Source organism: Schistocerca nitens, chromosome 9, assembly GCF_023898315.1.
Source record: "Schistocerca nitens isolate TAMUIC-IGC-003100 chromosome 9, iqSchNite1.1, whole genome shotgun sequence".
Taxonomy (NCBI): domain Eukaryota; kingdom Metazoa; phylum Arthropoda; class Insecta; order Orthoptera; family Acrididae; genus Schistocerca; species Schistocerca nitens.
The window spans coordinates 11,488,989-11,501,478 of record NC_064622.1 but is presented as its reverse complement, the minus strand read 5'-3'; the positions used below and the strand labels follow the sequence as shown (position 1 = coordinate 11,501,478).

Sequence of the window (12,490 nt, the reverse complement as noted above, 5' to 3'; positions counted from 1 at the left end):
CTTAATCAGAGCAACGTTAGGTCAAACACTTGCCTATCAATAATGATTAATAATTCAATGTGTGGCATTCCATATATAAAAAACATGAATAAGTATATTTATTTACAAATGAGATGCAGTTACAGTTGTGATAGTGCAGACACACACTGTAGGTAATTTTAATTAAGAAGGTTAAACTTAATTTGAACTTCAAATGGTCATTGTTTATTAGCATTTTACAGTAGTGATGACATTGTTCACCTAAGGGGAGGAGTCTGCGGCGTAACATGGCATGGTGAAATGGTGTGTTACACAATCACCTACCAAAGAGCAAATGACGATCATCGCCATAAAAAGTTTATTTAAGTAATGAATTGGTATAGCTTGCTGTTCAGAAGTTTGTTTCCTTCATGTGCAAGTATTGTTGAGTGGATTGACACAGCATGTCACAAAGCCCTAATGAAGATAGCAGTCTTACTACATTCGTGGGATCCACTGGTTGTGTAGTTTATTCCTCGTCATTGGATCCTGCTTCGAGCCTTGTCCAAAAATATACATATTGTATGTGATTGTTGTAAACACATAAACAACACATTTGAAAAAAACGTGACACACAGTTCTAATACATAAAAGGGATATGCTAATTTTCACATTTTAGAAGAGATTCTGTGCAGTCAAAATATTGTCCATTTTTTAATGCAAGTTGTTTATTCAATCAATCTTTGGAGTTTAGGTGTTAATGCTTATATATTTAAAATTCTTCTGAAAGATTCATATTGTAGCCCTTTTCAACTATACGTAAAATTTCCATGTTAAGCAAGGAGGGAGGAGGAAGAGTATGTTTCTCGATTTTGAGACATTCTGAGAAAGTTGAATTATATGATTTCTCACTATTTTTGTTGATTAAGTGCTCATGAAAGAGGGTCTTAAAATGTGCTACCTATCTGCCCCACATAAAAACTCAGATATATATTACACTGTAATTTATATAACCTAGATTTGAGAAAATGGTCAGTTGGATGTTCTTTACAATGTATAAAGAGCAACTTGGTGATATTACTGGTGGTGAGGGACACAGCAACATCATATTCTTTTTAAACAAATTAGCTATAGGATATGAAATGTCACCTACACTTGGGATTGTAGTATATTTTTTAACAGTAAGACCATTTTTACTGAATGTAGAGGAATTTATATTCGTGTTGGCTTTATTTTTGACCACTATATATTTCAAGTTATTAAGTTCAGTAACAACAGCAGATGGGGTTAGCAGCACCTCAATAATATGGTTGATCATAGTGTGAAAGAACGCCAGTTTGTGCTTAAAAGGGTGACAAGAAGAGGCATGACATGACTGATGTTAAGTGCTGTGCTGCGTTTCCTGTAAATGTCAGCATTAATTTTACCATCTGCTAAACATAGTTTCAGGACCAGAAAACTAGTGTCATTATTTGATTTTCTATTTCGTATGTAAATGCAGCTTTACTGTATGATTAAATGATGATGGCGTCCTCTTGGGTAAAATATTCCGGAGGTAAAATAGTCCCCCATTCGGATCTCCGGGCGGGGACTACTCAAGAGGACGTCGTTATCAGGAGAAAGAAAACTGGCATTCTACGGATCGGAGCGTGGAATGTCAGATCCCTTAATCGGGCAGGTAGGTTAGAAAATTTAAAAAGGGAAATGGATAGGTTCAAGTTAGATATAGTGGGAATTAGTGAAGTTCGGTGGCAGGAGGAACAAGACTTTTGGTCAGGTGAATACAGGGTTATAAATACAAATTCAAATAGGGGTAATGCAGGAGTAGGTTTAATAATGAATAAAAAAATAGGAGAGCGGGTTAGCTGCTACAAACAGCATAGTGAACGCATTATTGTGGCTAAGATAGACACAAAGTAGTACTACAGTAGTACAAGTTTATTTGCCAACTAGCTCTGCAGAAGATGAAGAAATAGATGAAATGTATGACGAGATAAAAGAAATTATTCAGGTAGTGAAGGGAGACGAAAATTTAATAGTCATGGGTGACTGGAATTCGTCGGTAGGAAAAGGGAGGGAAGGAAACATAGTAGGTGAATATGGATTGGGGGGAAGAAATGAAAGAGGAAGCCGCCTTGTAGAATTTTGCGCAGAGCATGACTTAATCATAGCTAACACTTGGTTCAAGAATCATAAAAGAAGGTTGTATACCTGGAAGAATCCTGGAGATACTAGAAGGTTTCAGATAGATTATATTATGGTAAGACAGAGATTTAGGAACCAGGTTTTAAATTGTAAGACATTTCCAGGGGCAGATGTGGACTCTGACCACAATCTATTGGTTATGAACTGCAGATTGAAACTGAAGAAATTGCAAAAAGGTGGGAATTTAAGGAGATGGGACCTGCATAAACTGAAAGAACCAGAGGTTGTACAGAGTTTCAGGGAGAGCATAAGGGAACAATTGACAGGAATGGGGGAAAGAAATACAGTAGAAGAAGAATGGGTAGCTCTGAGGGATGGAGTAGTGAAGGCAGCAGACGATCAAGTAGGTAAAAAGACGAGGGCTAATAGAAATCCTTGGGTAACAGAAGAAATATTGAATTTAATTGATGAAAGGAGAAAATATAAAAATGCAGTAAATGAAGCAGGCAAAAAGGAATACAAACGTCTCAAAAATGAGATTGACAGGAAGTGCAAAATGGCTAAGCAGGGATGGCTAGAGGACAAATGTAAGGATGTAGAGGCTTGTCTCACTAGGGGTAAGATAGATACTGCCTACAGGAAAATTAAAGAGACCTTTGGAGAGAAGAGAACCACTTGTATGAATATCAAGAGCTCAGATGGCTACCCAGTTCTAAGCAAAGAACGGAAGGCGGAAAGGTGGAAGGAGTATATAGAGGGTTTATACAAGGGCGATGTACTTGAGGACAATATTATGGAAAGGAAAGAGGATGTAGATGAAGACGAAATGGGAGATATGATACAGCGTGAAGAGTTTGACAGAGCACTGAAAGACCTGAGTCGAAACAAGGCCCCGGGAGTAGACAACATTCCATTAGAACTACTGATGGCCTTGGGAGAGCCAGTCATGACAAAACTCTACCATCTGGTGAGCAAGATGTATGAGACAGGCGAAATACCCTCAGACTTCAAGAAGAATATAATAATTCCAATCCCAAAGAAAGCAGGTGTTGACAGGTGTGAAAATTACCGAACTATCAATTTAATAAGTCATGGCTGCAAAATACTAACGCGAATTCTTTACAGACGAATGGAAAAACTGGTAGAAGCGGACCTCGGGGAAGATCAGTTTGGATTCCGTAGAAATGTTGGAACACGTGAGACAATACTAACCTTACGACTTATCTTACAAGGGAACCTCCCCATCGCACCCCCCTCAGATTTAGCTATAATTTGGCACAGTGGATAGGCCTTGTAAAACTGAACACAGATCAATCGAGAAAACAGGAAGAAGTTGTGTGGAACAACGAAAAAATAAGCAAAATATACAAACTGAGTAGTCCATGGGCAACATAGGCAATATCAAGGAGAAAGTTAGCACAAGTGTGCCGTGGTCTTGTGGTTAGCGTGAGCAGCTGCTGAGCGAAAGGTCCTTGGTTCAAGCCTTCCCTCGAGCGAAAAGTTTAATTACTATTTTTGCAAAGTTGTGATCTGTCCATTCGTTCATTGACGTCTCTGTTCACTGTAATAAGTTTAGTGTCTGTGTGTTGCGACCGCAACGCAAAACCGTGTGATTAGTAGACGAAAGGACGTGCCTCTCCCATGGGAAGCTAAAAAATTTGATCGGAAGGTCGTAGGTCAACCGATTCCTCCACAGGAAAACACGTCTGATATATTCTATACGACACTGGTGACGGCATGAGCGTCACATGACAGGAATATGTTGTCGACCCACCTAACTTGCACACTTGGCGAATGGGTAAAAAGATTCTTCTGCCTTGCCCGATTTAGGTTTTCTTGTGGATGTGATAAACACTCCCAAAAAAGTGATGAAAACATAAGAGTTTGTCACATAAACTGCAACAAATGAATGCAACAGTTTCACAGTCGCACAGTTTTCTCTGTGCTCTGTCAAAACATATGTTTTTAATGTTTTCAAATTTTTCCGTGTGTAGACCGTCAAATCCTGCATATGTCCAAGCAAATCTGAACATGTCCTGGAATTTTGGAGAGCGATGTTGATTATGTGTGAGTGCCTGAACTTTGATAATTGTCTGAAAATAAAAAATTAAAATTTTCATTCGAGGGAAGACTTGAACCAAGGACCTCTCGCTCCACAGCTGCTTACGCTAACCACGGTACCACGGAGCTACTGAGCTTACATCTCCTTGATGTTGCCTATGTTGCCCATGGACTACTCAGTTTGTATATTTTGCTTATTTTTTCATAGTTCCACACAACTTCTTCCTGTTTTCTCGATTGATCTGTGTTCAGTTTGTCAAGGCCTATCCACTGTGCCAACTTATAACTAAATCTGAGGGGGGTGCGATGGGGAAGTTCCCTTGTTAGAAGAAAGATTAAGAAAAGGCAAACCTACGTTTCTAGCATTTGTAGACTTAGAGAAAGCTTTTGACAATGTTAACTGGAATACTCTCTTTCAAATTCTGAAGGTGGCAGGGGTAAAATACAGGGAGCGAAAGGCTATTTACAATTTGTACAGAAAGCAGATGGCAGTTATAAGAGTCGAGGGGCATGAAAGGGAAGCAGTGGTTGGGAAAGGAGTGAGACAGGGTTGTAGCCTCTCCCCGATGTTATTAAATCTGTATATTGAGCAAGCAGTAAAGGAAACAAAAGAAAAATTTGGAGTAGGTATTAAAATTCATGGAGAAGAAGTAAAAACCTTGAGGTTCGCCGATGACATCATAATTCTGTCAGAGACAGCAAAGGACTTGGAAGAGCAGTTGAACGGAATGGACAGTGTCTTCAAAGGAGGATATAAGATGAACATCAACAAAAGCAAAACGAGGATAATGGAATGTAGTCAAATTAAATCGGGTGATGCTGAGGGTATTAGATTAGGAAATGAGACACTTGAAGTAGTAAAGGAGTTTTGCTATTTAGGGAGTAAAATAACTGATGATGGTCGAAGTAGAGAGGATATAAAATGTAGACTGGCAATGGCAAGGAAATCGTTTCTGAAGAAGAGAAATTTGTTAACGTCGAGTATAGATTTAAGTGTCAGGAAGTCGTTTCTGGAAGTATTTGTATGGAGTGTAGCCATGTATGGAAGTGAAACATGGACGATAACTAGTTTGGACAAGAAGAGAATAGAAGCTTTCGAAACGTGGTGCTACAGAAGAATGCTGAAGATAAGGTGGGTAGATCACGTAACTAATGAGGAGGTATTGAATAGGATTGGGGAGAAGAGAAGTTTGTGGCACAACTTGACTAGAAGAAGGGATCGGTTGGTAGGACATGTTTTGAGGCATCAAGGGACCACAAATTTAGCATTGGAGGGCAGCGTGGAGGGTAAAAATCGTAGAGGGAGACCAAGAGATGAATACACTAAGCAGATTCAGAAGGATGTAGGTTGCAGTAGGTACTGGGAGATGAAGAAGCTTGCACAGGATAGAGTAGCATGGAGAGCTGCATCAAACCAGTCTCAGGACTGAAGACCACCACAACAACAACAACAACAACAACAACATGTAAATTTAATTTTGGGTGGAAGCAGTTCAGTGACTAACCAAGTGATTTGAAGTCCCTCACATCTCCTTTTAATACAACGACGTTCTCAACAACATATCATTATAAATGAGAGTACAATAAACAACAAATTGGTTCTGAGAGTCATCATATTGATTTCAAGAACTGGATATCCAACCAACTGTTGGAAGTCTACTTTTTCAGCCAATAAAAACTTTTTCACATGCTCGAAGGTGGAGTTAGAAATAAATTTATTTTGGAGGAACTGTAAGATACATTACATGACAGAGTATCAATAATGAAACTTCATTCAATTATTTATCACCAGATGTCTTTGCCAGTTCTCAAGGATTTGATCATTTATGCCTAGCAGACCTGCAGATAGGTGAGAGAGGAAACTGTACATTTCCTTAAAGGAGGAGCCTACCCATTGCATTCACTAACTAGACGTGAGCCCGATATACAAGTATCAAACAAATGTGGCACATGCAGCTGAAGCACCTTACTCGTAAGAAAGTTAGTAACAATGACAATGACCAACCTTGCTTTCATCATTCATCCAGAGCTGAGACACCATTTTGCCTGGAAGGCCACCAGCCCAGCCTTGGTGCATGGCATTCATACCACTTGCTTGCATCATCTGGGTCAAAAGGCTTCCATTTGGCTGCATCATAAATGAGTTCAGTGGCATATTCATATGGTTCAATCCAAGAGCACCCAATGCTGTTAAAGGATTCATGGGTCCCATTGCATTTAATGCGCCCATATCCATTGCTGTAACAGAGCAAATAACTTTGGACTGACAAACAGCTGAACTTATCAGTTCAATGAAGTCATTATCATTACATATTATACACTTATAACTTTTCTACGAATCATCCATACAGCACACATTACATTGTTACAATCAAAATGTTGACACTTTTAGACTCCAGTACAGCACGCATGCATATGCGTGCACACAGACTAATGAGATGTTTTTAGAGAATATCGATAAATATATCTGGCTCTTTTATTTTGAGTTTACAGTTCAGACGTAAACTGAAGCTGCAAAACAAACTCCAAGGAATAATACAACATACTAAATTACACGAACATATTTTCATGAAAGAAAATAATTTGCATGATGAAATTAACACACATTTTTAAATTCAGAAATGTCATTTTGACTTGTTTGTTAGCTCCAAGCACCATCACATTTAGATCAATTACATAGATTTAAAAAAAAATAATAATAATATCCAGAGATTACCAAATGCAGAAGCAATTCAGTGTTTTTCCACGCTCCATTTCACACTCCTGTCGCTCTGTATGCTCGTCTTGGTATCTTAACATTTTCTAACTGATAATGGCACAGACAAAATTTCACTCAATATGGAATCAATGAGTGTTAACTTCATAGAGGAAAACACTATGTTTGATCTATAGAACAGTCAAATCAAAATATGACAACTGCCAAAAGATATTGATATTTTATCATTCCAAAAGTAATCACAGTAACAATGAAGACATTTCTTTCATAGTAAAATAAAATAATTGTTTATTATTTATTTTAATGAGTCACAATTGTAACCACAGATCTCCATCCATTACAAAACATTGTCCAGAACATCTTCTTTCCCAACATTACCAAAGACTAAGTTCGACAGAGAATGACCTAGGCTGTAAGTTCAACATTGAATGACCTAGGCTGTAAGAAGTATGCTGAATCTTAAGAACCTGGAACGCAGTCAAATAACAACAAGGCAGCATGCCTAGGGAAAATAGCAATTTCCTCCGCCCTCCACTGATTTATTCCAGCACCAGTCCATTTCCCTGTAATGCTAATTCAGTACTTCCGTATATACAGTAATTTGTTTGATCCCATAGCACAGCCATTAACAATGCACACACGATTTTGGAAACTTTGAGACGTGATATCTCTAGTAATATTTTCTTGAAAGAAACAAAACTAAGTCATCTTGTACCACTTTTTTGTGCTCTCTTAAGTGAAATACTAGTAAAAAATATATATATTTCCTGAGCAATTTGCAAATGGATAAATTTAAGCAAAGTCAACCAAAAAAGTAGATGCCTGAAAAAATTTGAAGTTTAGTTTCCTATATCTCTGGAAGTAATTGCGAGTAACACCTGAAACCTTGCACTTAATAATTTACCAATACAAGGTCCTAAAATATAAAATTTCATTCTATTGTTTTTCCAGAAGTTTACAATATGAGGGCAAAGTTGATGATTTTTCTAAATATGCCAAAAATGGATATTTTTGGCCCACTTTTACAAGAAAGTCTTCTACAAACTCTTTCAAGCCACCTAAAACCTGTATTTGCTTTTGTAATATGAGGATAAGCCTCTACAAAACAATAAGGTAGGGGTACATTGAAAATGGACGCGTATTCCACTGGTACTCAAATCTGACATTTTTTATTATGTTCTCCAATTGATTAGTACACTCTGGGGAAAGAAATATGAAAAGTCTTGATGACTAGGAAGCGAGATAAAATCCAAATAAATTGAAAAACTTCAAAAAAGTGGTGTCTCTTGTCACAACTTATTGTGACATATTTAAGTCTGTTTTCTTGCTATAATAACTTCACAATTTAAGTGTGTATTGCCAAGGCAGTGGATCTCATGGTATTAAAATTGTTGCATAACAGCTGCTGCACTCATCTTATAAATAGCCTGCAGGTTTTACACCACTGTCACATTGTGTAAATTTTGGTGAAATTCACAGCAGTCTTCCTGACAGGTTTTGGGATAAATTCATGTTGTAGAGAGTTTTTTTTAATTGTGTAATGTTATTGATGTGCTCATGTATTTTTGGATTAAGGTATAGCATACTTTGTGTTAGCATAGTTTGTAGTTAATGTGAAACATTAGTGTTCCCATGGTGGCTCCTTTTAAAGCATCCCCATCACCACTGTGCCACACCTGACAGCTGTGCAACAGCAGCCACACGTGAGTTTCTCTATCAAAGGTTCCCAAACCTGATAAAGGTTTCTTTAAACAAGATCCCAAGCTGATTATACATTTCTATATAGGTCAGAGGTTAAGGCTAGAAGAGACCTCTTTTAGAATCCTACACTCAAGTTTACTTTAAGCTATTTGAATTTTTTACCGGTTTCATTAATTTGCTGAAGAATGTCACGAGGAAAACTATACTGCCAGTCCGATAGTGTCACTGATGGGATTGTTTGGGGAAAAAATTTTGGTAACAAAGACCGCAAAAACATCCATTTTTCTAACATGATTACCCCAGCCCAGTCAGTGTGGCTCAGGCATTGAAGAACGTAAACATGCTGCCAGCACTTTTGCGTAAGCTGATGATGAGGGGGAAGCCGAGTTAAGCACTAATAGTCCACTACATTAAGAAGATGGTCAATCAAGATAAAGTTGTGGGTGTGGGTGAATTGTACAACGGCAACAGAAGAGCATGGCACAAGTCTTGGCAGCTGAAAACTGTAAGCCAAGGATGAGGGCCCATCACCGCGCCTTTCTTATGGCTCCCTGTAGTCGATGTTCAGCCACACCAATAGTAGAAGAGCAAAAGAAAATGCAAAAGCCATCAGCATATAAGGAGGATATGACGACTCCGACACGATTAATGGACACTAAAAACAGAGGGACACTCAGTACAGAGTCCTGTGGGAACCCATTGACTTGGATATGGGGGGGAATTGTGTGAAGCACCATTTCGAACTCTGAAGGTGGGGAGCAACAAAAAGTTCTGTTTAAAACTCGGGATTGGGCATCAGAGGCCCAGCTCTTGTAACGTAGCAAGGATATGGCATCACAAAGTGTTGTCGGGCCCAGGGGTTGTGTCGGGACAATGTGTAATGGCACTTAGAAATTCTCACTCACTGAACAAAACATATGGGTGAAGGTGACTTACTCAGGTGGTGGTGTTCCACCCATTATTTTCAGGTGTGAAAGGTGGGGTGGTAATTCTCAGATGCAGAGCTTCAAGCATAATGCTCAGCAAACACTCTACAATTGTGTCTAGATCAGTATATACAGCCCCAGGTTTACCTGCAGGGGTCTGATGTCTGTAAAGGCGTCTGAGCTTAGTCCAAACCAGTGTAAGAAAGGTTCATGTTCCAATGGTGGAGACATACCATTTCCAGCACTTCTAGTTCTGTCTTTTAATTGCTGACAGACCTGAGCACAGCGTTTGAAGGCAATGAGGTTCTCCATTGATAGGTGCCACTTATGATGCCGAAGGGCCTGCCTACAATGTCTAATGACCGCAGTGATATCCGACGGCCACCAAGGCACTGTCTTCCGCCGGGGCAACCTGAGGAACAAGGTGGGAGGAGTTGAGAAATTAGTGCAGCCAATACATTTCATGGTACTTCAACATCTGGAGCAAGGAAGATGTTGTGGATGGTAATTTCCTGCGTTGTTCTCACCCTGACAGCCACGGCGTCTAAAGGTGTTTGAAGAGGCACAGGTTCACAATACACAGAAGTAAGGACACAATATACATACTCCACCTGACTTCCAGTTACAGTAATACAATTTTTGTAATAGTCCTGCTAGCCACAAAGGGCAGGGGTCCACTTTGCTGGAAACCATGTTTCCTGAAGGACAACAGAGAAAACAAGCATAATGCTTAAGAGTTGCCGTAGCTGTCATGTGGGAGGAAAAACCGCCACAATTCCAATGGAGGATGACATTTTCTGTGGTCTGGGTAGGAACGATGCAACCAAGGAGGCACTTTACACTTCAGGGTCACCTGCTGTTACCTGTTGAGGGCTTCTGGTCTCTGTGTCTGTTGGTTCTGAGGTTCCAGTGAGATCTAGGTTCTTGAGGGATACTAAAAGCTCCAACTCGTCCTCAGAATGCAAACTTTCACAAAGCAGTGTTTTAGGGGCCACCAAGGTTCCTTTCTTCTTTCAGTCTTCTCGGTTCTTTTTGGTTTCTCTGGATGGGAGGGCTTCTCTGAGTTTGTCACAGTTAGCAATAACGATCGTGAAGCCCTACGACCAGCAGCTTGTGGCTCCTTCGACCACTGGCTGGTGGCTGGCTTCACAGTAGCAGAAGCTTTGGAAGGCAGCGTCTGGAGACAACTTCCTTGCAAGTGTAGCCAAAAGACGTTATTTCTTCTTTGGCTGAGGGGGTGGGGACTGATGTTCCTGATGGCCGAAGGGGTGGTGGTCCTGAAATTGAAGTTAGGGGAGCAATGGGAGGAGGAGTGCCCCCAACCATCACGGGGGCAGGCGTAGTCCGGCAGTCCAGGTCTTACATTCCCTTATTTTCCTCTCTTTCAGATAAACAGTGCAGTCTGGCAAACAGGGGGACTGGTGCTCTCCACAGCTGACACAAATGGGAGGGACACAAGAAATGTTGGTGTGTGACAGATGTGTGGATTCCTGAGATCTGGGGCTGGCATTACATCACGAGGACACATACCCAAATTTCCAGCATTTGAAGCACCGCATATGGAAAAGAACACAGGATTGGCCACAACTCATAATCCGACTGCAAGAGATCTCTATGGAATATAATCCCCTGGACCAACTTCATGCTCTTTATAAGGGGTAATGGAGACTGGGGCATCACCCAGCTTGACAATCAGGACTGACCCATTCCACAGTTTGGATGTTCCCTCCACTTCCCCAAACTTGGCCTAAGTTCTCGATGAAAAACAGTGGTTTGTTGTCATAAAGGATTCACCATCAGACCCTGCACATACTAGATATTGAGGAGAACATGCCTCTCCTTGATCTTTAGCCCTACGTTCCTCCCATTGTGGTCGTGGAGGAGAATGATTTGGGGTCGTATCTCTCGGCATTATGATGCACCTTAGCTCTCTTAAAGACTGCTGGGCTGTTCAACTACTAGCATCAGACAACTTCATCCACTTCATTGTGTGTCATCCACCCTGACGCCACCCACCCCGATCAGGGGCTCTCCCCACAGGTGCCACCCAGCCACAGCCAAGGCCACCTGGCACAATGTCCAAGAAGACGGGCATCTATTCCTTGGCATACGTGGGGACTTATCATCTCATGCATCAGCAGTGCAATCTCTGTGTTGTTGCATGACTACAACTAAGAGGGTACATGACGACCCCTCCACGCCAGACCGGTTACCACTCTGGATATTGAGTGTGAAAAGATCCATGATTATCATAGATACAGAAGATGCAGATGATGCTCCCTGTAAAGTGTATTCATCCAAGTAGCTGGATATATGATGCACCACATAAGGTGTCCCTCCCCAAATGGCCCGCACTTCTGAAAAGTTTTGGAAATGTGGAGGTCAGACCCTAAAAAAGAGGACCATAACTTGTATGGCCTAAAAGAAGGGAACTCCTTTTAGTTGCTTCTTACAACAGGCAGGAATACCTCGGTCTATTCTAGCCCCCGAGAACCCGCAGGGGGACAATGAACTACAATTGTTGGAGCAAATATCTATTTCATGCATTTATTTCTTTACAGCTGTTATGCTATTGGTGCACATTACAAACAGTGCCTTCAAGTTCACTAGATGACTATAAACATTTTTCTATTAGAAAAAACTTTAATTTTGTGTTAGAATCATTCCTCTACAGGTTCTTAGAGTGTTTAGAAGTTTGTCAAACTGAATTAAACCACTGACATTTGGACTTCAAACTGTCATTTTTAAATTCATTTCTGGCAATAGTTTTTCTTGTATTGATGTTGCAATAATTTGTATCCCTACACTTTATAGCTACTGTTGGTTGACACAAAAAAATAAACTAACTTAAACATGTACAAAGAAAACATTCGTTAAGTTTCTGAACTGCAAAAACACTTTAGGACATGATTCTCTATGGTCCATCCCATGTATAAGTCTTGTAGGTCTTTTCTTTCACAACAATATTCTTTTTAAGTGTATA

At 40.1% G+C, this 12,490-nt stretch overlaps 1 protein-coding gene across 4 annotated transcripts in view; it reads right to left on the bottom strand.

Annotated features, from left to right (window-relative positions):
* Nucleotides 1-12,490, bottom strand: part of LOC126204419 (protein strawberry notch) — a 264,401-nt gene that overhangs the window by 225,510 nt on the left and 26,401 nt on the right. For all 4 annotated transcript variants that reach the window (XR_007540499.1, XM_049938805.1, XM_049938806.1 and 1 more), the window contains one exon: nt 6,170-6,402. Coding sequence is in view for 3 of the 4 variants with exons in the window: in XM_049938805.1 (XP_049794762.1) it covers nt 6,170-6,402 (233 nt within the window). In the remaining variant the exon portion in view is untranslated. The remainder of the gene's footprint in view (nt 1-6,169; nt 6,403-12,490) is intronic.